Consider the following 25,059-nt stretch of genomic DNA (forward strand, 5'->3'; position numbering starts at 1 on the left):
TGCATTTGGCAAAGACCCAGTAGTATATTTAAAGAGCCCAGCTATGGCCTGCCCTACCACAGGTGCAGTCTCCAACAGACTCATGCCAGGCCAAATCGCAGCAGGAGTGTGACCCATGCAAACTGACAAAATCCAAGCAAAATACACAACAAAGGGGACAGCAGCTGACTCGGCTCTTGGACCCGTATTGCAGCAACTCTCCCTCACCACACTTTGCTTCCTCTGGGAGCTGGGTCATACATTCATTATCTACTCTTCAGGCTCCAGAATATGAAGGCTTAGGGCCTGGTCTTATATAAAATAGTACCATCTGCATAAAATAATACCACCTGCAATTAGTTGTGTATAATTCTCAGTGTGAAGTCTTGCTTATTAGGTTTCAAAGGTCCAGACTCCACCTACGCACGCAGAACGCACTTGCAGTGCCACAGGAGTGGAGTGCGATGGACCCAGGTCACAGTGAGCAACTCTGGGTTAAAAAGCACGTTTGAAGAGTTATCTAAGCAGATTGTTTTGTGGGGTGAGATACCATCCTTTGACCATCAAGGTATTCCATAGCTGTTTAACATGTATGTGAGGTCCTTCTGGGAAGGAGAGGGCTCAGATCCGGTGTTGGCAGCGAACTGATGAGTTCTCCAGGCCAAATTTTCAGCTGGTGTAACTCTGTCCACAGCTCTGGAGTTGTGCCATGGTGGAATTTATATCTACACTGCTTCATTAGCAGGTTGAACCACACTGGTCATTTGGTTTCCCCGATGCCTCAACAGGACTGGAGTCTTGGACAAAAATCCAGTACTTGACCGTAACAAGAGATTACACTCTTGTGCTGGACAAAGCAATTAGAAGCTGTGAAGATGTACTTTCTATTCCAGGAAGTGTCAAGGTCTTCAAGGGTAAAATTTGGCCTGATCTCCATCTGGGCTCTGAGGACCCCGTTCCTCAGTTTCTTCAGAGCTTCGTTTAGGCTGAGACTGCCTTCCTAGGATTAGGAATAATTCTTTTGCTGGGAGGATGGAGACTGTAGGTTGTAATTTGAGGAAACAGAAAGCGTGCACAGCGAAGCTCAAACACAACTCCTGAGCCCTCCAGATTAAACCATACCATGAGAGGGAATTTTAAAGAAAATGGGTGTAATAAGCAAAAAGAGTTCATTGCGATCAGTTGCACACACACACCGAAAACTTCTGCCAAGCATCACAAACAATGCTGTGATGATTGAGTCTGCAGATGTACAAAATGGCAATTTATAAGAACTGCACACCAATGCTACAGTACCTGGCCGGTTTGTGGCTTCTAAAAGCACAGCACATGTGGAAAAACAATCAAAGTGATGGATTAGGACAGGAAAGGAAAGCGAGCTTTGACAACTCCAGAATGCTCTTATGGAATAAAGGAAATATGACATGAGATATATGCTATCTGTGAAAACTGTTAACGGATCTTCTCTCTAAATTACAGCTTACTACAGGGTTTTAGGAAGGTAATGGATTGTATCAGTCTCTCTAAATCTCATTTTAAAATCTAAGAAAGCAAGGGATAGTGGAAAGCAGAGAGTTAGCTAGGGCAGTGCTGGACTAAAAGCTATTTGCACACTGCCAGCCCTGTGCCAGCCGAGGGCCCAAACCTGCTCGCACGAGAGCTAAGCGGCCTGCTGCCATTGACCTCCCATGGGAGAGAGACCCTGCGTTCTCACAGGCACTGTCACATTGTTAATGTAGAAGGATAAGGCAGAGTTACTTGTCAAGCTTTTCTGTGTTTTGACGCCAGTGAGTCATATCCTTTCTCCATCTCAAATTCTCTTGACTTCCAAATGCGCTCCCGGAAGGGCTTCTCTCTGCAGGATAATATCAAAACAATAGCAGTCACCTATTGCTCTTTTTTTTTTTTTCCCCCCACGGGTAGCAACTCTACATTTGTTCACAAGTGACGGGTGACAGCAAACTATGACTTCTAAGAGCACAAGGCTGTGGCTCTCACCCAAGACGTTTACAAGGCCCCTAGTTCTGTCTCTGCTGAGTGGCACGAGAAGCAACTTCACCTGCAGCGGTTTTGTGCGCATGAGAGCGACGCAGATCACTGCGCACTGCCACAGGCCAGCTCACTACAGAGCTAACGGGGAGAGGTAGCTGAGATGCTCAGATTGGGGAGGAGGTATCAGGGCTGGTAAGAGAAGCACCTTCCTTGGACTACATAAGGAGCCTGGTTGTGGCAATCCTCAGCAGTCTGATATTGCTGTCCTCAGCGGGCACACAGGAATGTTCTCAGGGTAGTGCCAAGACCCCCTTTCCTACCCACCTCACAGTCTTTTACATCTTTATTCTCACTGCTGGGAGGGCTGGGCAATTTCAAGTAATAAAGGCAATCAGGCCAGATTAGGGAAAAAAAAATACAAAGATCCCCATCTCTCTGAAATGATTCATTAATTATGGCTCTAAAATATTTATTCAACTTAGCCCACAATGACTGGCTTACATGTACCAGGATGCCTGTGGCAGAGTGGGAGACAAAACCACAGTTCTGATTCTTGTCCTAACCCCTGGGCCATCCTTCCTCCCAAACAACATAAACAGCAAAAATCATCAGAAGGTGCTTGTTACCCCAACTACTGGCTATTTCAAGCCTCATTAAGCTAGCAGAAATATCCAGACATTTTCAGAGCTATCAGAACAAGATCAGGCAGTTTGTTTTCCACTCTGAGCCTCGCACAGGACATACTAGAAGGTGGCTCTGAAAGATGCTACACTGGAAGAAGCTCAGGCAAGAACACCTCATGAATGGGACATGATCACACGTACACAGAAGCAATCAAGTAACAAACTGCCTGTAGATGGAACCCAGGACTAAGTGTAGAGATCCTGCAGACCCACTGAAGCATGCTGCAAACTGCAAACAGCTTTTTCTAGGGGCTTCTTTGTCTGAAGATCTTGATGGGGAGTATTCCACACCGCAGATGGGCATGAGTAGTTGCTGGGGATGGGAGCAGCAGTTTTTGGAAAAGGGGGACAGCGCAGAAGACTCCTTTACTTACCTAGCTGTCCTCTACTTCTTCGGACCATTTCCTGCCTCGCCCCTATGCTTCCCAAAATAGCTTCTTCAAGTTTGGCTCTCATGTCTTTCGACTTCTTGAATGTCAGACTGTTCATTCTTTCAAACACTTTCTTGCCCTGCAAGTTTCAAATGAGACCACGAGGGAAGATTCTTTCAATCTGGGATATTTTCTAAGCATTAACAACTCAAAATATCTTTCCTGTCTAAAGGTATACAGCAAGAAAGGAATACAGGTTTAGTTGCTTGCTAGATAACCTGTCCAGACTCCAGCATTGCTACAGAAAACTCTTACTGATAGTAAATAAAATGAGCAAGAGCTATCCCCCTTTCCCTACAGCACTTCCCAAATGAGTGGCAAGCAGCATAAGCTTCTTAAGAAACAAGGCACAGACACTCGCATGGCTGAAAAGTAAACACAAAAAAAGGCCAGGGGCTGCACAGAGACGTGGTTAGCCTTGGGATTTTGTATACAGGAAATACTTAGGAGAGAGCAGGAAATGCCTTTCTGCAGTCGTGTAAAGGATGGGAGTGTGTAAAGTTCCTCAGCAAGCCCTAGAAGGAACTTCAGGAGGTTTAAACAATATAGCAGTACCTTGTATTCAAAGCAGGACACACAAAGATAAAGCAAATCCAGCAGGCGATTGAGCTGCAACACTGACAGGTCTGTGAACCACTTCTGCAAGACGCTTTCATCTGCGTTCTTGAGCACCCACAAGAGACAGATCAGAAGGCTGCGGCTGGACTCTGTTGAGAAGGTGGAGTGCTGCCTGCCGCTCTAAAACAGACAGGTCAAGATATTTGCCACACTGTATTTCATGTCCAAACACTTCAGTCAGCCCTAAAAGGATCTGCACCAGCTACCGCCCCAGCCTAAATAATTACCAAAGAGTAACAGAAGGTGAATTTTTTACCAGCAGATACATATTTCTCTTTCTCAACCCAACAGTTCAGTGGAGCCCACAGATAGTCAAGCCACAAGAGTGCAGCAGCAGTGTGAACCAAAATAATTACATTATATGAATGAGTTTCTGTTCAGGCAGCAAATACCCACTTCTCCCAAGGTGCCTTTAGTAAACTCCAGCAGTTAACAGTTAAGCAGAGGGGGCTCCATTCATTACCCTGTGTATGTATCAGTGCCTCACTTTAAGTGCACTAAAACCCAGCAAAATGGGGTCCTGATGCAGGAGTAAAGGGAGGAGGAGGTTAGAAATGGAAGGGCCTGCCCGCTACTGGAATCAGGAGGATTCCCTCCCTGTGCAGAGAACAGGGGAAATGGCCCCTTTATGTCCAGCTAGGTGGGATTTAGATGTGGTAGGATTTTTTGCTTAGGGTTTAGACCTCCACTGCACTTCACAGAGCTTTTATCAGGTTGTTTCAGAAAAAGAGACTCTTTATCTGGAAAGAGAATTCTTCTATTTCCTGAGGCTTGGTGATTTTTATCCCTGCTTGGCCCTCCGAGACATGCACAACAACATGCAAACATGACTTGGTCCCCCTTGTCTTTCACCCTCTGCCTCCCTGTGTAACACTCAGCTGCAAAGTGATACGAGTCCCCGCCACTCACTGATCAGCCCCACAAGACCTGCATGCGTAAATATTTGCTTGTCGAAACAGATTGAGAGATGGCTTTGTACCGATGAGGCGAGTAGAAAACTGCTGGGCCGGGTGAGCTGAGGGACCGATGTTCCTGCGATGGCCATGGCAACTGTCTGGCTTATCATGCTTCCACCCTCACCTTCGTAATCATCAACAGCGACGCAGCTTGGCCTTCCGCGCTGGTTGTGACTCTCTGCCGAGAAACACGTGCATCTAGTCAATGCCCAAATTCAAAGTTTCTCTCCCCAGCCTCCCTCTGCAGTCCTAGTTTCATTGAACCGTCTGGGAGTGCAAAGTGAAAATCATCACACTCATGGGGTCCTGCAAGTAAACAGGACTATTATTTGAGGTCATGCAGAGCAAAGAAAACAACAGTTTTCAAATGCAATCTACACAACCTCAGCATCTAGAACCCTTCTGAAATCGGACCTTTTGTCCCTTTGAATATTTCACTCTAAATTCTTACTTGCAGCTTTCTTGTGTCATTAAACTCAAAGGATGTAGACGACAATTCCAAATTCCAAACTATTCCAGATTGGACTCCCTGCCCTGATTTGAAATAACCCACCTCTGCTGCTCTTCAGGACACTGCTTTGCAAAGCAGCCCTGAAATGAACTGCTGACAGAGCACATACTAAGAGGAAGAAGAGGAACTCTGCCTATCCTTTGGAATTGTTATGAGAATTGTACAGTACGTGGAGTGACTATTTAAGCAAGTCAGAGACATAGAGGAAGACTGGCTACACGTAGAGAGGAGCCAGCCAGATGTAAACTAAAATGCATTGCTAGTTTTTTGCTTCATGCAAACAAGTGGGCAAATGCAGCTTTTCAGTGTGAACAGTCATCGAAGTCACATTTTGTAAGTGCAGTTCAGGAAATGGATGTGAAAACATGTCAAAGTTATAATTCAGAAAGAGAAACAATCTCATCCAACGGTAGAGGGGTTTGTAGTTCAGTTTTAGAATCCAAACACTCAAGTCTTGTGAGCAGATGAACATATATTCAAAGCAGAGAATATAAAATACCTGTAAAGTCATAAAGCTGAGGCACGGTTTCCATGATCACGCCAATCAGAGGTAGATACAGCATTGCCACCCGGGCCTTTACCTGTGGGTCAGCGTACCGCGGATCCGAGTCGTGACTGGACAGTAAATTGTGTACCATATTGATGACCTTCTTATGCAATCCAAATAAACTGTTAAAAGAGAGTTGGGTCATAGAGATTAGTTAATATCTTCAAAGCAAACTATACTTTGTAACTAAGGGGCTTAAAAAAAGAAAAAATTCTGGCTTTTATTTTTAACTTCACATAAACTGCCATTACACATATTTTTTGATCTCCTGTGTATTTTAAAAATGGCTGGCTTTTCACTGCGCCATATAAAACATACAAAAATATCCTGCGGGGGTGCACACCCAATATAATGTGAACACTGTCATATTTTCCATACAAAAACAAAGCCCCAGCTACTGCTATGTTGAAGTATCGGGTCTACTAGAGACTGTTAGGAGAACTTAGGGAATATGGAAAACAGGGAGAGAAACTTGAGAGGACAGTGGGTTTAGTGAAACTATTTGTTGTGTTCTTTTTTTGCTTCTATTTAACACCATTTACAGAGAGAAAAGCCCTCCTAAGACCGAACAATGCTTTTATCGAATGATCAGTTTCTGCTTTAGTTCCCTGACCCCTCATGCAATTATTCAATCAAAACAGTAGACTGCACATCCATAATTCTGAATAAAAAGTGTCAACAAAATGGAGGGGTAGAAGGAAAAACAGCAAAAAATGGCCTTCCTCATTATTAAGATGCAAACGATGGCAGAGCCCAAGCACCATCCTCTTTTGCAGGGCACCTGCATGAGCCCATTCGGTGCTCATGCCTTGAAAACACAAACTCCCCTGGATCTCTCAAGAACTCGCTCTGCTCCTTTCAATTCCCTCAGCCACCACACAGAGGCAAAACTCTCTCAGAGCAAATAGCAGGTATCTCTGTAGCTATTTGCTCCTGTAGGCAAACCAGGCCAAGAAGACAACTTTACCCCATGCATGAAGCAGCCAAGGAAGCTCATACATTATGCATTAGCAAAACATAAGCTTCAGCGTTCAGACCTGAGGTATTACAACAAGTGCTGAATTTCAGGCAGTATCCACTTTACCTGAAAAGTAGAGTTGAGTTCTGGTTAAAAAAGATGAGAGGCTTTGATTGGATTGTTGGGGGTTTAAAATGATTAAAAAGACACCAGTACAGGTTAGGAGGACATTAGCTAGTTGTAGCTACACGTCTTTCCCGTGTTTTTTAATCAAGCTGTAATGAGATCCTACAATTGCTTGTTTGTGTAATTAGTGAGACTCTTAACAACTGGGAAGGAAATGCTTATTTAAGTGACTTGGTCCTTCAGATCAAGGTTAAAGAAAAGTCTTTGTATTATTTTGAAGGAGTGGCACCTAAGCTGTGTTTCCAACACTTCAAGGGAAACTATCCTGCAGGCCATAGAACTGCACAGAGGGAAAACGCATCCAAGCAAAGCAGTGCAATTCAAACCCAGGGCTACACGGATTTCTTTTTCCCTTTTCCAGAACAGAACAGGTACCATGGTGGATCGATCCATAGCGAAGAGGAAGAAATAGGGCCCACTAAACTTTCTGGCTAATAATGCAATGAATTGATCTTGCTGCCCTCCAACTGTTCCCTCTTATCTCAGCCCTAGCCTGAACTTGTGTCAACACCACACACTTTTGGAAAGCTGACTTTTGTCACTGAATACCGAGGGCCAAATTCCGATTTTCTCACTTCTCTAACATTGGTCAATATGGGCAACGTGGGCACTATGAGACGAGCAACATGAGTTAACAACCAAAGCATCACAGCACTTGTTTGCAGAGACAACCCGTTGAGGGTCTAAGCTGCCTGGACTCACTCTTGGTAACTGCCACATTCAGCTGGCTTCCTTCATCTGCATGTTGTATTGCCTGTTAGTCTGGGAGTGCTCTGGAGGAGGACTGTAACGTACCGTGTTACGGTACAGCACCTCGCACAGAGGGACCCATCTAGCACACCACCTTCAGGCACCAGGGTCCTGCAGTCTTTTCTGCCCAATTCAAGCCAAAGAGTTCTTTTAAAATGGGTGAGCTAAAATGGAATGTATTTTGCTAATAGAGCAAAAAGAGCAGAAGAGAACACATTTAAGGCTCTCTATCACCTATCAAAACCTAAGGCAAAGCTCTAACACAGTAAGCAACCAGATGGACATCCCTCGCCACTCCTGCTGCAGGATGATGCAACTGGGAACGATTCTGAGTTTTTTTCCCATGGTGGCCAAAACATTTTAATGGCAGACATGTCTGAACCCTCTACTAATAGCCTGTTGATGATACGATGTGACTGTTAAAAGCCTTCGCAGGCAAAGGAACAGCAGACCTGCACAGACTGGTCTACTTTATACGGTGGATCTATCAGGGCAAATACAGAAGGCTGAAGTCTGAGAACAGCTAATAAGCTGCAAACTACAAGTCATTCTGGAAAACAATTTAAAGAAAATGCATTACCGGTATATACCTCCACCAAAATTCAGGAGCTTTGATTAAAATGCATCTCCAGAGCTGAACTGGTATCAGGGGGCTTTTTCTGTCTAGACAAGGTTTTAGAGAGGAGCTGTCTCCCCACTGAACACCAGCAAGATCATGCTGGTATCTCCTTTTTGCAGCTGGGTAGTGATTACCCTCCTGGTCCAAGCTTAAGTGTTGAGAATAGCACGGTGAGATTGCTCAAGAGGCAGGTAGGTGAAAACAGAAAGTTCATGAAGAACAAGAACAAGTATGGTCAGAGACAGGACCTGATTTCTAACCAGAGAACAGGATGTTCCTATGCTACAAAAAGGATTTCTGCAGACAGTGTATATGGGTAAAGATTTGCTGCTTTTTCCATTTCAGGCCAAACAAATGGGACTGCGGTGTGTTATGTACATATACAAGAAAATATTCTAATTTATGGCATCACTTTCTTCTCCAACAGGAAACAGAATGAATGTTTAACTCCCGAGACCTCTTGGTAAAAGGGTAGAATTAACCATGAATCATCAGCATTTGTCGACTCGGCTGGTTTTTCTGAGTCCACCTTGAGAAAAATGCCTGCAAGAGAACTCAGGACTGTGGAAGCAATCAATAATTTCCATCAAAACCCATTTTAAAGAGGCAAGGCAGAATACAGCCCTAAATAACACAAGTAACGACTGGATGTCAGGACTAGCGGCTACACTCCTACTTCAGAAAATTATTTGCTGCACAAGCCAGGCAAGTCACCCACAAACTCTGCATGCTTGACTCTATTTGTCCATTTATGTAACCCACAGGGATCTCATCAATGCATCATTTATGTTTAAAAAGAGCTAGGAAGACCACAGGTGAAATACCCTGTAACATTTAAAACCACCTGCAACACAGACTTCCCAAACGTTGAAAATTACTTTCTTGTTACAATTGAGAAAAGCTATTTCTCTCTTAGAGCTCCAGCAGTGACCCTGCGGCAGCTGGGGGCTCCAGCAGGAACCTCTTTCCCTTCTCAGCTGGAAAAATGTGACTGAAATCATGTTTACAGAGTCAGGGCTAAGGAAGCAACAAATACGAGGGGGTAGGGAAAAAGAAGAGAATTCTTAAAGAACTGGTTTCTTATCTTCTCCGCTCACAAATTTAAATCAGTTCTGACATGGCCAGAACTTGATTTGCATCCATCATTTGCCTGGAATTTCAGGAAACTCTTGGGGAAAAAAAATTATAAAGATTTACCCTTCTGCATCAGGATCTAAAATGACAGCCAGTTCTGTTAACACAAGCCCGGCCAGGTAATGCTGTTGGCGGAAAGGCACAGACAATTCAAACATATTTGCAATCTTCTGGTCTTGGACATTTGTGGAGAACCCAGAACTCTGAAAGAAAATCAAATTTCAGAAGTTGCATAATGGGACACCTTAGAACACAGCGTCAAAGTTTATGAAGTACACTAGAAGCAGTTTCAGAATTAAAGACAATCTCACATAAACTACCTTTTCCCTTTTTCAATTGGATCTAGGCACATCTACTTACATTACATCCAAGCTCACTAACTCTTACTATTTCTGTTTGTTGTTATCGCCTTCCCACCTGCAGGGCAGGCGTTAGGGAAGTTAAGCCAAATAACCTTTAAAAGGGGATTACTTAAACTTTTAACTCAGGTATGGATGCTCTTATTCAGGCTAAAGAAGGCTTTAATTTGATTTAGTTTACCTAATTTTGCAACTAATGAATCCAATCGAATGACACGCTTTCTAATTCAAACTACTTTTCCTGAGCAGACCAGCGCTAAGCTACAGCGCGGTAGGAAGAGCCTTGTTTTGTAAGAAAAGGTTAACACTGGACAAAGAGTTTTCTTTAATGCTCATTTAAATTCATGCATCTGTCCAGTATAGGAGGTGACTAGGTCACTAAGGACAGTGTGTGGTCACTACAAGGATAAGGGTATGGGCGTTCTTTATTCAATAATAAAAGATCAAAAGAAGTCAAAACCTATGCGGCGGGAAAAAATAATTTCTAAATAAACTCTTCCAAAAATATTACCCAGCAGAGACTGAAAATACAGGTGCTACAACTGCCTCATATGATTTAAGTCTCAGAACAAAGCTCAGCTTGCATTTCCACAAGGAATCCTTGTCACAGCGTACCTGAGAGGTTGCTGAAGACACAGATGGTGATGGAGATGCAGGTGGTGTGAGCAAGCTGCAGGGTAAATTCAAGGTGACGTAGTGTTCGTGGCTGCAAATGATGCGAAGGAAGTCCAGCCTCAAAGATGCCAGGTTACTTGGATTTGTTAAGGAATACAGTTTTGAAGACACCTGACAAATTTAGCCCGTGAAATTGCAGTTAGCACCAAAAGAGAGTGTAAATGTAGCATGAGCCCCTCTGCCCCACCACTGCTCCCCAAAAACACTCCCAAAGCAGGAACCGAAAAGCTTGATATCAGTAAATGGTCACATCCACATCATTCATTCTTTGTGCTACAGATTAAATTTCTGATGCGCAGGAGCCATACGCATTCCAGCCAAAGGCATATATATCAACACAAGATGCATGTAACAGCCATATTTATATAAGCAAATGAAGAACTATGTACTTCACATATGATATCCACATCCTATTGATTTCAGGAGGAGGTTGTGCGAAGGACCACAGAGTGTGAGGCATTAACAGGCCAAAGATGCAGGTTGGCTAATATACAGCAGGCAACAAAGCTCAAATGCTATTGCTATCCTTGTCCCTTACATAAAATGTTTTATACCCTGCAGCAAAAATGAGTCTCAGCCGAAGCTCCCGATACCTCACCATCTCCTTTGTACACAGTGTCAGCAGAGATGTTTGTAGTCAAAGGAAACTTTGTGGTTTGAGGTTATTCCCCTGCCACAACATTGCAAATAAGCTTCTCGATGCACAGCATAGGAACCCTCCTTACAGGGGAGGAGAGCTTGCATCCTCAGAAGGATGGAAGGGGAGCTTGGTGATCAGTACGATCATGCAGGGTCAATGTGTCCTTGAGAGACTCACTGACAAACCAGGAGAGCCTGAGCTCCCTCACAAAACCTCCTACTAATTTTTGATTCAATTACTCCAAACGTGGTGAGCAGAGGGAATAATTCTTCCTTCCTACTGCATGTCCATTCACTCATGGGAGTTACTCCTAATTCATATTTAAGATTGTAATCAGAGAGGCGTAAACTCTAAATCACCACTGAGAATGCCTTGCTTGCTCTGAAAAGACCTGAATGGCAGAATTCTGTGTCCATACTTCACTGTCTGTCCAAAGAAAGTTAGAGTGATAGGCTATGCTATGGTTCACAGTTAAGTCATAATATTTATCTGTATTCACCTGTTTGTAGCAGGTCTTAATAAGAGCAAAAACAAATCCTCTGTCCATGATAGACAACAGGTCATTGAGGAAAAATGCAAGACTAGTGTTGAGCCTTTCAACCATTTCTGTATCCTAGAGAGAAGGAAGAGAAAAATGGGGAAAAAAAAATGAAGAGCACACTGAATGTTTTCAAATGATTCCTGGCCTAGGCAGCAACAAACAACATGCAGAGGGTCTGGTGCCTGAGCTCTGACTGGGGTTCAGTTTAATTGTTTGCCATTACCTTCTGAAACCGGGAGACTATATCACCGGCAATTGTGCTGACCAAAGCAGTTACATCATCCATGAAACGCTCAGGAAAACGATTCTTTCTTGGCGCATCCAGTTTGTCAGCAAAATACAAATGATGCACCATGCTCTTCACCTATAGGAATATAAATTACAACAAAGTCACTTGCAGTTGTTGCCATTTGTGTTTTAAACTATGAACTGTAAGGCAACAGGCAAGGTGTTTCCAGTTTGCTCACCATCAGCTCGAAGAAGAACCAGGCCTGCTGTAGGGCTGCCTCCCGCACACTCCCGCTGCACACAACCCACTGTAGGGCCAGCTCCTCATGAAAAAGCTACACAGATTCAAATCCAGAGTTAGCCCGAGCCTCAAGATCAGCTCACAAAACAATCCACATGAGAAATGGTAGCACGGTCCATGGAAAGTATGGCAAACAATGAGGTTAAGCAAAATAAATAACTGCGAACATGACAGCAGTGGTGGCATCCCTTAAAGAAATCCCCAACTAACAATGAAGGATGATGTTATGGTATGTGATGTGAGAAACGTTTCACAGCATCTTGCTCCAAAATTGAATTTCAAGTGTCAAAAGAATTTTCCACCCACCCAAAACAAAACAAAAAAAAATTTGGTGCTCAAATTAGTTTAGTTTAAAATCTACCTTTCTGCCTGGTCTGATTTTTGCAGGAAAAAGGAGTAAAAAGTGGACATATAAAGCAATTTGTACAAAGATGTATATTTACTGTGAGAAAGGACTTAAAACAGTAAGAAAGAAATGTGGGGCTAAGAAACAGCTTTTTGATTTCTTTTCTCGGGAGGACCAACCCACAGACTGGATGTTGTCAGCAATCACATTTTCATTACACAAAAAGTCAGGCATTTTGTCTTTCTGCCATTGTTCAGTAGGATCTCTTTTCTTCTAAGGGAGTGCACTTTTAAAGTAACTCCCATATACTACCTGGAGTCACTTTGGATTAAAACCTATGTAACTGAGTTCAGCACACATCCATAATGCTAGCCATCTAACACATTATAATTTTGCACACATGAATGTATCATTTACATGTCTAGACAGCGCTATTCATATTTTTTGAAAGCCAGTAATAAACTGGATCCAAACACTATGGACATTAAATCAGACAAGCTACTCCTGATCATTTTATTCTTCCCAATTCAACTCTGTCAGAATGCTTCATATTCACTACAGCCTGGATATTCAGAGGTGCTAAGCAACAGCAGTTCCTAATGACCTCGGAAAAAATCAGGCTATAAATAAAAGAATAGATTGCATCATGTTTTCAGAATGACTTGACCTCCCTGCCCCACAATATCAATTGTCTTCACTGAAATCTACCTTTTTAGTTGGTAATCGTCCTGTTAATGTTTGTAAGAAACTTGACGTCTCAGTGTGCGAAGACATACGATTACAACTTCGATCCGTAGCCTACGGAGTGGAGATGAATGAATGATGACAGGACATTAAAGTTTGCTGTGGATGGGTTTTGCAGCTCAAGGACAATGTACGTTTACAAAAATACTGTTCCAACTGTAGGCTTTTTATTGTCTTTACACCTTTTTATGCATTCTCAAACTCTTACTCATTTACAGATTTGGTTTAAACAAAACTACAGTACTTTTTACTGTTTTAAGACATACAGGCTACTTAAATAACTGCATGTTCTTATGCACAAAGACACTTAATGCTGCAAAGCATGAAACTTTTTCATTATTGTATTTTATCAACATGCATATGTCAAGGAGGTAATACTTGTAATTTCAGTCCATACCTCTCAATCTACCAGAGACCGAGCACATGGGGATGTACCCCACAGCGATGCCGCTACCGGCACAGGGAATGAGAAAATTACTGAGGTTCTGCTTCTGATGGAAATAATTTGCCATGAGTGCAAGTGAACTCAGACTAAATATTTCCGAAAGACTGATAAACTTGAAAGGAGGTACAGTTGAGAGGTACGTTCAAGGCAATCATGCAGTGGAAAGCAGCAGGCAATAAGGGCTAAATAAGTTAACTCTGACTGAAGCTGCTATGAAGTTTTCATACTTTGCAACACAGAACAGATACAATTGGCCCTAGCAAGTCATTGGCTCCAGCACTCAAATTTACATGTTTTAAAGAGAGAATTTTACATGTGGTAATCAATTTGGTTTAACGATATTCCAGTCAGGCAGTCATGAAGGATTACTTGACGATGAATACTAAATGCTTGATGAAAATGGCAAAATGGTTCACAACATCAAAAGAAATGGCAAACATGGACAAAACTATGAAGCTGTGATTAATGTTCCCACTTAGAAATGTGCTCCACCTGAAGCTGAAACTAGTGTTAGAGGGAGAGAGAAAGAAAAGAAAAGAAAAGCAGTCACAGCATTTACATTTCACAGACCAGCAACCACTGAAATGAAAGAAGGGGACACGTTCACACATTCTGAGGTTTTTCATGCAGTGTGGTGAGGTGGTGGGGGAGAAGATGCTAATTTAGAAAATAAAACTCACAAAATTTGCAAGGAATAAATAATAATTTAAAAAAGAAAACAAACAAACAAAAACAAAAAAACAAACAAAAAAAAAAACACAAACAAACCACCAAAATCGGAGTATACACTGAAAGGAAGATACTCTACAAGGAAACATCAGGGAAAACAAAGCCAGAAAAACCTCTACCGAAGACACCACCTGTGTTGACTCTGCACTTGGGCTGGGGTTGGATCCCCATGGGGCTGCTTTTGGACCACCAGTGTTTACCCAGGAATTGGAGCGGTCTAAACCCTGGGCATGTAATAGAAAGCAGTTGGGAAAGGAAAGAAATATTACATATTGCATGCCATACAGTAGTCAAAGTTTAGTCCTTAAAAGCAATCAAACCGGGTACACTGCAAAGACATCATTAGTTAGCACTGTTAAAGTGGCCTGAATTCTCAGCTGTCTGTCGAGACATTTTAGTCCAGAGGATTATTTTATATCTCATCGCACACATACACCACATTAATACTGTCGAGAGCTCTGGTCCAACCTATCCTATCTGTAAAGTTTGATATTCAAAAACTATCCTCCTGAAAAATCCCACTCCTGATCAGAGTATGATCAGTTTAAACCTATTCACTTCAGCAGATGGAGCCAGCCCAGATTTACAGTGTGACAGAGGAAAACTGGTGCACAGATGTGAAAACCATGCTCTCCGAGGTTTCCAGCACTTGTAGGGTAGACTGCTTGCTAGCCCGCAGATTATAAACTCCATAACTCTTGTGGAAATGCTGAGAAACTTTGAGAAGACTGACTGTCAGCTCTATTCATGGAATAAAAATCCAGCACCACTGGTAGAGTAACCCTGTGAACAGAACTTCACATGGACACTCATGTATTTTCTCTGGGCATTGTGGCAGACAGACGAAAAAGCACATACCTTTTCTGGAACCAACCTGCTTTGCCAAGCAAGAAATTTGAAAAATCATCCTGTTTTTTAAAAGCTCAATCTAGTTTGTACTCCAAATTCTAGTCCTGTAATGGATCATATGGGAAAAATTAGGGTGGATCCCTCCCTTGTCTCCACTCCCTTATCCTCTCAAGACACTCAGAAAGAAGAAAAGGAAAAAATTAAATGTGTTTGTTACCCAGGCTGGTCCCGAGTCAGGAACTTAGGATGGAATGGTGGGATGCAGTGGACTTTCCTGGGCTCCAGAAACCAGCTCTAACGGAGACAGTTTTGCAATGCCACAACCAAATAGTGGTTCCTTATAAATTCCACACACTGGTTTCGACGCTCACCTGAGCAAGAGCTTTCATCCTAGTTTCTGTCTCAACCTAGGGCTTTTTCCCCCATACATGAAGCAAAGGTGCAACCCACTTCATCACAGCGATTATCATCAGCTGCAAAGTCCACCAAGCCTAACAATCTATTTCTCTCCACAAAGAAAAATACACCCCAAGGTTGAACCCAACATGAGAGCTGTAACCTGGGATTCGAACCATTAATCCACTGAGTTACCCTCTATGCAGAGTACAGCAATGCTGTAATTTTGCTTAAGATGTCCAATAAAAAAATACTGAACACACACAAGGAGAGTGTTGTAATCTCAATTACTTTTAGAAGAAATAAATCAAAGCTTTCTGCCCTGCTTAGACTCATAAACATGCTTTATTTTGCTCACAGTGAATTAAAGCCGAAAGGACATTGAAGAATGCTGAACTAAGCTCATGTTTTGTAAAATCAGGTCTAATTTTGAAAATGCCTTTATCACACTCACTTTTCTGCTCACAGGCTTTCTAATCATGTCACTCTGGTTCTGAGGATAAAGTTAAACATATACTGTATTTGCAGAAGCAGAAGTCATTTTGTAAAAAGTCTGAAAAGGGAAAGATTCTTCCCTCTTTGGAAAATAAAAGACTACAAGAGCATCTTAATTGCTTGGCAGAGTCACTCAAAAGTTCACAAAACCGTTAATAAACTCTGTTCTATCTCTGGGGTTCAACCTGCGGCTGGATCTGTGCAGAAACATAACACACGTTTGTGAAAATGTACTGTCAGAGCAATGAAATTCCACAGTTTTTTCCGTTTTTTTCCCAGCACAATCTCCAACATTTCAGGAATACTTAAAGCATAAAATCTGACCGTAGGTCTTTTTAGACACTTAATAAATTTGGTTTAGTAGGGAATAAAATTTATATGGCCTCAATTCACAAACTAAGGCAAAATAAGTGACAGACCTAAAACCTCCTCTTATGAAAATAAACAGAAATCTTCCAAATCCTGTAAAGGGGATGACTATTTGAATTTTCAGAATCAAGTAAGAAGCTGATAAAGGAGAGACTTCATGCATATTTACCAAACCTATAAATATCTTACATTACAATAAAAAGCAATGCAGGACTAGACTCCGAAGACTTACAAACAACAAAACACTGTTTGTTTGTTTGTTTGTTTGTTTTTTAAAGCAGAAAGCCTCCCAGGACAGATTCTAATTTGAAATGCAGATTCCCTACTTGGGTACGTGTGCTTAAGCCATTACTTGGAGAAACAGAATACGAGTTTTTACACCCTTTTACTCATTTCAACATCTTAAGAAGTGTCTTAATTTTTCCTATTAACAACCAGAAATAATTATACTCAACCAAAAGTCTGTCTAGTCAGGCTGAGCTTAATTTCAAACTACTCTAAAGGAAACTTTTCCTTCAACAGTTATGCACAGAATAGGTTTTTCTTTAAAGCCTGGAGTACATCTCCAGAAGAAAATATCTCTTCATTTTCTATTGTGACATTATTCACTAAGCCAGCACATGTTAAACTTCTGATAGCCTGTGTAAATTCCATATGCACATTAGTGCCTATGGCATTTCACAAAAGGTCAGGGTTGTTTAATTAGCAAGATACTGAAACGGTCTTTAAAATATTTTAAGACTTCTACGTCCAAACTTTGATGTAAGAAATAATGATTTTCCTATCTACATTTCTTCAGACTCTGGTCAGCAAATTATGTTGTTATTAATTTCAAATTGGCGACCTCTTTCTGAAAATATGTTTTTCTTGCTCTTATAAAAGCCAGGACCAACCAGTGATGGCTTTATTAACAAACTTGCTCACTGATCTTCCAAAGGATTGAACCTAACAGCTCTCTGAAAGGGCTCAGGAATTCATCTGTGCTGGAAGAGTGAAGGGTCACAGGTGGGAAAACATCTCATCTTGGTGTAAGTTATTACAGTCTGAAGATTAAGAAAGAGAACCCCAAACAAACCATGGCGCCTCACTCAGGGAAGGAAATTGCCAACACAGGAGATTTGCCCTGGCTCATCCCACCTATTTTAGGCACAAAACTGAAGTGCTCAAATTGGGACTGTAGCAGTCCTGTGTACTCGGAAGTCACCAGAGAGGGACAAGCCCTTCTGTAGGAGATGCGTACACTGCGCCCTTACGAGCCAAAGTAAGACCATGCCAGATGCTCTGCACTAATGTGCCCACACTGGAAAGTCACTTTTAGGTGTGGGGAGTCAGTGTGGGTGCAGAGTTAGCACACCATAAATTCACATTGAAGCTCAGCTGGCTGGAGTAAGGCTCACTCACTCACCATCCAAAATCCTCTCTGGTCTGTGCAAGGACTAGAAATATTCCTGCTGTGTGCAAGATACCTGCTCTGGACTTAAGTAGTAGAGAAAGCATCTGAGCAGCCCTTAGTGCCAAATGCAGAGGAGAAGAGAGAGATTTGGTTTGGGAGGTAAGAGTGAGATCACAGAGTGGCAAGATAGGGGATGCAAGGTTTGGGGAGACATAACAGAGCTGGTCAGAGGATACGGCTGCTGGCCATGTGAAAAGTGAGGCAGTAAAACCATTCTTGTCCTACTAGTCTTGGGGAGACATGTCCAGGACTAGCCACCACACTTGTGGAAGTAACATTGCCAGGATGGCTTCCAACAGGTCAGAGAGATCAGCAACTATTTTCAAGGACTGGAGTTTCAGTAGTGTTATCAGCAACTGCTAGAGAATGTCTGAGAAGGAGCCGTTAGTAAGGACATCTTTTCATAGGAAGAAAAAAAAAAAAATCAGCAAAACTTCCCTGTTATTTCTTTAAAGATTTATTAAAAGATGCTGCCACTCCTGTAAGATCCTCAGCTGTGCATGCGTACCTTGCTGCCAATGATCGAGCGAACCTCATCGTCCGGCGAGGTGGGTGTCCCAGATATATCTGGGTTGCTGTTGCTGAGGCTCCGTGAGCGGTTCAAGTTAAGGCTTGCTGGTCGGACAGCAGATCGAGCCATGGTGGCATAATGCACTGATCCCCCTAAGCCACCGGGACCTACGGGGGTGTACAAAAGAACATCTGTTAGACCGTCAGTCAGAGCCTTCAGCCCATGCTGCTTTACACCAGCCTGATACAGCAAAACCTTTGGATAACCAGTAGGTCTGGCCTGTAAGGAAATGCTCCCTGTGCCTTCCCCTGCCTGGTTCTCCAAGGCAAGCAGCAGGGAGAAACGGATGGGATTAAAAAGCTATCTTATCCACTGATCTGTGGGAAGCAGAAGCTCCCTCTGGGTTTAGGCAGTCAGTGTGAGGTATGTCTTTAGCTAAAGGCATATTTGCCAGACCTCAGATTGAAAAGCACCAAAGAACTGGGCACAGCTTTAAGTACAGAACCTTCCCACACCCTCTCAGAGGTTTTCCACTCCATGCAAGAAGCAAGTGCTGTGTACAACAGTCCTTCCAAAGCCTTCTTTTCTGTGGCTGTACTTCACACCGTTTCTTCCCCCATGCAGATATATCCCCTGTTCTCAGCAGGGGTGGAATTGATTTGTTTCCCTCATGTACCCAGACATGTGTTTTCAAGAATTTCACACTCCTTTGCCAGTGTATCAACTTTTTCTGGAACCAGATGAAAGTCCAAAAGTACTAGTGAAAGAGACTGGGAAGCAGGACAGGCCAAGAGCGTACCACATCTGTCTACTTGCCACAGAAAACAAAAGTAAGAAAGTATTCTGCCGTAACTTAGCATCACAGTCTTTCAGTGGTTACACCGTTATTTAAAATCATCAAATAGTTAAATCTCCGACATAGCTAACTGTAATTAAACTCATCCTGTAAATGGCTACACTGGATCATAAAGAAAGTTAATAGCAGGGCTTGGCAGGGAACCAGCCATGCAGTTGGAGCTGAAGAGAACGTGCCAGCAAGCAATATCTGCTTGCTTTTAACAAACTGTGACTTGAAATAAAGCGAAAAAAGGGGCTACCTGGTGATGGTGAGTTGGGATAGGTATTTGGTAGGCGAAAAACATAATAAATATAGGAAGCAAGAAGACTGTTTCTGCCATGCTGGTCCTGGTTTCCATCCAAGTTCTTGTGAAGTCTGTTTATGATCGATGCCATCGCTTCAAAAGATGCTTGGCCCAGGTTAACTGAAAGTATTAAATGAGGAGTTTGTTTTAGACTGCAGCAGTGCTCATAAACAAAACCTAAATGTGCATTTAGTCCACCTTGTAAATGACAAATGGTGAAGTTGTTAAGAGTATAGCAAGCATTTCTCATGAAAAAACAAACTAGGTATCTGAACTAGGTCTAATAAACAGCTTGACAGGAAGACAGGTGTTGCAGTGATAAACTTCCACTTTTATGAATAACAAATTTAATGAGTCCAGGCCAGATTTCTTCCCAACTTTGGTCATCAACTGCAACAGTAACAAGATCAAGTCCTTGTTTAATTCATGGATAATATCCTTTGGATACTTATCATACTTTTCTCAGTTAATTATTTCCTCCATGTAAGCCTTAGCCAAAATATATATGGTATCAAAAAGAACAATTCTATTATGTTTTGGAAAAAAAAATCTGTTGTAAAAATGAATACAGAAATCTGCACAAGGACTGAGGAAGATATTCTAAACAAATTAGGGATGAAGCAGACAGCAGCTTGAGATTGTAAATCTTTTTTAAAAAGAAGACACTAATGTCCTCATTGCTCCATACAGTCAAAGTAAACCAATGCAGAATACTTAAAGAGTGAAAGAGCATTAAAATATAAAATAAAAATTCAAGCAAAATTCTCCCCCAGAAAGATAACCTTTCTATAAAAAATGATTGCTGTTTTTAAAGCAGTCTTAGATACCTATATTCCATCACGTCCAAACTCAAGTTTCCTCTGAAAAATCCCCACTGCTATTTTAAATACTAAGGATCTAATCCTGTCTTCCACTTGAGATTTTTTGTACTGCCAGAGCATAGCCCGTAACTGCAAGCAAAAGAAGGGATTATTTATGCTGACAGTATCAGATCCAGAATAGCTAGAGGAACATACAGCACCTGTATCTTCTTATCTTACCCTACTTCAAGATTTTCCAAGATGAGTAGTAAGGTTGAAATTCTTAGTTCCTGAATGTCAGTATGGAGACACCTTAACAGTCTCCAGTACTAAGAAAATGCTGAGCATCCAACTCATTAAAGTCAGGGCCCTTTTTTGGTGTCTCAATGTGGACACCAAATAACAAGTCATTCTTGAAAACCTTTGTATTAAATATTGTTCTTGTGTATATCACCACCGACCTGGATGCCAGCATGTTTTATTTTGAAGATTCATGGTATATTAGTGGCACTAAAATAAAGTATTAAAATGGACTTTTTCATTTCTACATAAATATGATAAAATTGGAAGTGTCAAACTTTCAGCTACGTAATTCTCTATAAAACTTAAATAGAATACCTATTTGGCCTGCAATGACAGGAGGTCTTACTACCAGAAGAATCAGTTTGTCAAGCAGGAGATGAAGAAATCGCACTACCGGCTCCAGTTGAGAGGAATTTAAAGCTGAAATACTGCTCTTCAGTTCATTTTCCAAGTTGTTTTCCATAATTCTCATATCTCCTATTCGCACAGGGAACATGTGCTCATCCAGAGCATGGACAAGTGCAAAGAACTTGTCAAGATAAGGGTCCTATGCACAAGGGAAAAAAAAAAAAAAAGGAAAAACAAAAAACAAACCAATAATCAGCACAAAGCTCCAAAAGTAACTCCACTTTCTCTGGATTTGTACTTCATGGATTGATGCTCTCCCTCACTCTTCCATCTGACAATTTAATCTCACAAAACTAGCAGAAACTCAACATCTTTGAGAGCTCTGCCCATGTCTAATTCAACTGAAATCAGCTGATCAGAAGTTCTCAGGGCAAAACTAGAGGAGCCACAGACAGTGTATTCTTAGAAAAACAGACAAAAACGCACTAAAATCACGTTATGATTTACAGCACAAATAAAACACACAAAACCCATCAAATTATGTACTAGGAATTAATAAAACAAAAGTTTAAATGATTAGTCAAAATGATTGTCATCTTTATTTTCTGATCAAAGAAAGACAGATGAAAAATACATGGAGAAAGAGACAAGCAAGAAAGGAAAAACAAGAAAATGTCGTACGCCTGAACTGTACGTTAGATCTGTTGTATTAAACACAACAGTCTGAGGTCTGAAAACACTGTAGGCCATTCAACCCCTGTGAATAAAGGCCAAACTGCTCATATTTTTAAGCAGAATTTCTCAAATATACTGACAGCAGAATGCGGAATAACAGGTCTGCTGGCTCAGAACATAAGATTGTAATTTCACTAAAAGTAATTATTGTACCCTCCACAGTATCAACTTTGACAGCATTTCAACTGTCAAGACTATCAAACTCTTGTTATTACAATGACTGCTCTTAACATTTACCTGAGTGTGGAGAGATGATACAGCAACAACTTCTACGTTGAAAACCCCTTTGTGGTTATCCACCCACTTCATTCCAGGGAGTGGAACCTACAAGTTAACAGAAAGACGAGTGAGGATGTGACAGAAACCAGAGCTAAGGCACTTCTAATTAGAATTGCCATTTCTTTTCATTTTATTGTCAGATCACACACATGTAGCCACACACACCTGTCTAAACTTGAAAGTATTTAAGAAATAAATAACCTAAGAGTTAAAAATACACATGCACACACAATCACACACATACGTGTACACATACACTCTTTCACTTTTTAACAGGAGTATTCTCCTGCTCATTTTCAACATGAAGAAGAACTCACCTCTGGAGAAAGCACTGAATAGGCCTGTGGTGGTTTTTCCAATGAAACAGGTAGGCAGAACTGACCAGTCTTTAACCGTCCGTTTTGAAGCATCGGTATCCACTTTAAAGAGAAGGAATTAACAAAAGGAAAAACAAAACCACACATTTCTTAAGTCTTTCTTGACCTTTTCAGGCTTGACTGTCAAATTCTACAAAGGACTATGAGTTGATGGTAATGCTAAACAAATGCATTAGAATATATCCTGTGCTGAAAGACACTCACAGTGTATCCGACTGGGGTCTCCAGGGGAGTGTTTTGTTTCTGTTGGCAACTGACATGGTAGAAAGTAAAAAGCAGGTGGTGGTGATCAGTTAAAGTGGCTGGAAGCTTAATCTTGATTTCCTCATGAAAATCAGGTGATCTGTGCAGAGACAAGATCCTCAGCTGAGTTATTAACACAAACAGCATGGTTTCCTACCTTATGCTTGAGACTGAATCCTTTGAGTTAAAATATCTGGAGTGACGGAAGCATATGGACTATCCCAAGGGGTTAAAGCTTCACTTTCTGATCACCAAGGACTGGAAGAGCTTCATGTATGCATTCACAGGCCACAAAAAGTGAAAGCAGCAGCTCCTCTTCACACAGGCACTCTGAACCGCGCTGCTCCCCCCCAGCAATGAGCCACTGTCTCAAGGTGGAGACTACCACAACCCCCAACCCACAGGACAGGGATCTCTCCCTGGTACAGCTACAGAGACTATCAGCATGTTAACACCAGATTCAGCACTCCTTACCCCAGCTGCAGTGGAATTATTTTCAAGACCAAGTGTTGCCAATTTGTAACTAAAGTCTAAAAGGCTCCAGCAAAATAACGAAGCACACACGAACACGTGTTTATAATGTAAGTCTTCACGACGACTAGACTGAAGCTTGTACTTACAGCATCTGCTGAGTTGGGCTACATGCTCAGGATCACAGCCCCTGACACAAGGCTGATTTGTACCAGAGCAAACAAAGACTCCCGCTCCTAGCCATCACAAAGCTCTAACGACAGTATCAGCTGACACTGCAATTGTTGTGAGTGCTATCCAGATAGTCATTGTTAAATAATTAACAATGAGACAGCATCACTGGTGAGTTACTCCACTTTCACACTGGCAAAACTTCCTTTGGGTGGAATCATACTACCTGTATGTGCCCATGTTGTTTCAAAAGCTGTTATGTGTTTTACCTGTTGTGATATACTACAGCTGTGTATGCTTCTTTGGAAAATTCAGGACAGCTAGATTTGCCAAAGATGACCTGCAACAAAGAAGAAAATCAAAGAAATTCCCCTATAAAACTGTGCCAAGAATTTGTTCCGTAATCCCGCGGAGACATTTCCAGCTCCATTCATGAGCCTGTGCAGTTGTGTACCGTTACATCTGCTTTTGCATGACCCTTCACTTATATGCAACGTTTTACTTAGTCACTGAAGCGTTCACAATTTTAATAATCTCAGTTACACATGCACACAGATATGGCTGAAGAACTGATGAATGTAACCACCCCTATGCAGATCTTCACCGAGTGCTGATCACTTCTGGCCCTAAACACAAGTGTAACTATCACCTTTATTTTTTTTGGCAAGGAAGCAAAGATGCTATGCCAAACACACAAGGGTGTCCACTACAAACATCTCAGGTTAAAATAGTACCTACTACATTGTTACTTTGCAAACTCTATACAAATGTACTCTCTGTTCTGAAATACTGTAATTTTATTTTCCTTTGAGCCTGTTATTTTGAAATATATTTCAGCAAGGTTTTCTTTTAACACATGGGTTTTATGACTGCAATGTGTACTCTGCCTTATTGGCGTGCAGCATTCACACAGAGCACAAAGTACTTCCCTCACCGGCATAGCATTGCTTGGGTCCTCTCCATACATGAACTGGACTTTTACAGTGATATTCCTGGCAGATCCTTGGCGGTTGGCGAAGTTAAGGCTCTGAGGATAGACATAAAGAAGATTCCTGCAAGAGACAAAGGCATCAAGTGAGCATCTCTGCGTGAGACTGAGAGGGCACACACCTTTATTAATGCTATTATTTAAACCTCTGTGGAGACACTCAGAAAGTCAAAGTGAAGGGTTTGACATTTTCCGTTAGCCAGATGATATTCTCTTCAACGTAAGTGCACACCCATACAAACAATTTAATAATGACCCTTACTTTAGACATCAAAAGACATAATTTTTTTAACTGCCATCATATTTTGAAATAGTTCCTGTTTATAAGGGTACTTGAAAAATAGAGCTAAAAATTTACCAGTGATTATATGACCTAAGAAGTTCAAGTGGAAAGAAAACATGAATAGAAAAGCACTGAGAAGTGTTTATTAGTTCAACACAGAGTGGCTGGTTCCTGTTAAATACATTCCTTGTTGTGACTTATCCCTTTTTTTTTTTTTTTTTAGTTTCTTTTTTTAAAAACCTCCTTGCATCGTGATGACCTCAGGTTACACCTCTCCTCTGAAAACAGATTAAACTAAATGGGTATCTGTGGCTTCAGCAGATACGCAACCCTCACAACGACTCAGATGGAATGGTGTCTCCAATTCCACGCCTGAATACCACACTTGGGGGAGGGTGGGGATCAACTAAAACTCATATCTGAGAAACAAGAATAGTCAGGAGCTCTGGAAAACAGTGGGGATAGCCAGACTGA

The 25,059-nt window shown here is 41.7% G+C and overlaps 1 protein-coding gene across 6 annotated transcripts in view; it reads right to left on the reverse strand.

The window, feature by feature from the left end:
- Positions 1-25,059, reverse strand: part of DOCK7 (dedicator of cytokinesis 7) — a 107,758-nt gene that overhangs the window by 21,305 nt on the left and 61,394 nt on the right. For 3 of the 6 annotated variants that reach the window (XM_042804461.1, XM_042804454.1, XM_042804448.1), the window contains exons 15-34: positions 24,249-24,366; positions 23,584-23,654; positions 22,634-22,772; positions 22,370-22,471; positions 22,011-22,097; positions 21,006-21,237; positions 19,543-19,707; positions 18,443-18,612; positions 14,504-14,596; positions 13,163-13,252; positions 12,047-12,142; positions 11,803-11,943; positions 11,538-11,651; positions 10,339-10,509; positions 9,428-9,567; positions 5,670-5,839; positions 4,683-4,837; positions 3,641-3,823; positions 3,029-3,164; positions 1,738-1,834 (exon numbers count right to left, since the gene is read on the reverse strand). In XM_042804461.1, coding sequence (XP_042660395.1) covers positions 1,738-1,834; positions 3,029-3,164; positions 3,641-3,823; positions 4,683-4,837; positions 5,670-5,839; positions 9,428-9,567; positions 10,339-10,509; positions 11,538-11,651; positions 11,803-11,943; positions 12,047-12,142; positions 13,163-13,252; positions 14,504-14,596; positions 18,443-18,612; positions 19,543-19,707; positions 21,006-21,237; positions 22,011-22,097; positions 22,370-22,471; positions 22,634-22,772; positions 23,584-23,654; positions 24,249-24,366 — 2,670 coding nt within the window. The remainder of the gene's footprint in view (positions 1-1,737; positions 1,835-3,028; positions 3,165-3,640; positions 3,824-4,682; positions 4,838-5,669; positions 5,840-9,427; positions 9,568-10,338; positions 10,510-11,537; positions 11,652-11,802; positions 11,944-12,046; positions 12,143-13,162; positions 13,253-14,503; positions 14,597-18,442; positions 18,613-19,542; positions 19,708-21,005; positions 21,238-22,010; positions 22,098-22,369; positions 22,472-22,633; positions 22,773-23,583; positions 23,655-24,248; positions 24,367-25,059) is intronic. The other 3 variants (XM_042804473.1, XM_042804471.1, XM_042804465.1) reach the window with 2 other exon arrangements.

Source organism: Tyto alba, unplaced genomic scaffold, assembly GCF_018691265.1.
Source record: "Tyto alba isolate M040663 unplaced genomic scaffold, T.alba_DEE_v4.0 Super-Scaffold_1000006, whole genome shotgun sequence".
Taxonomy (NCBI): Eukaryota; Metazoa; Chordata; class Aves; order Strigiformes; family Tytonidae; genus Tyto; species Tyto alba.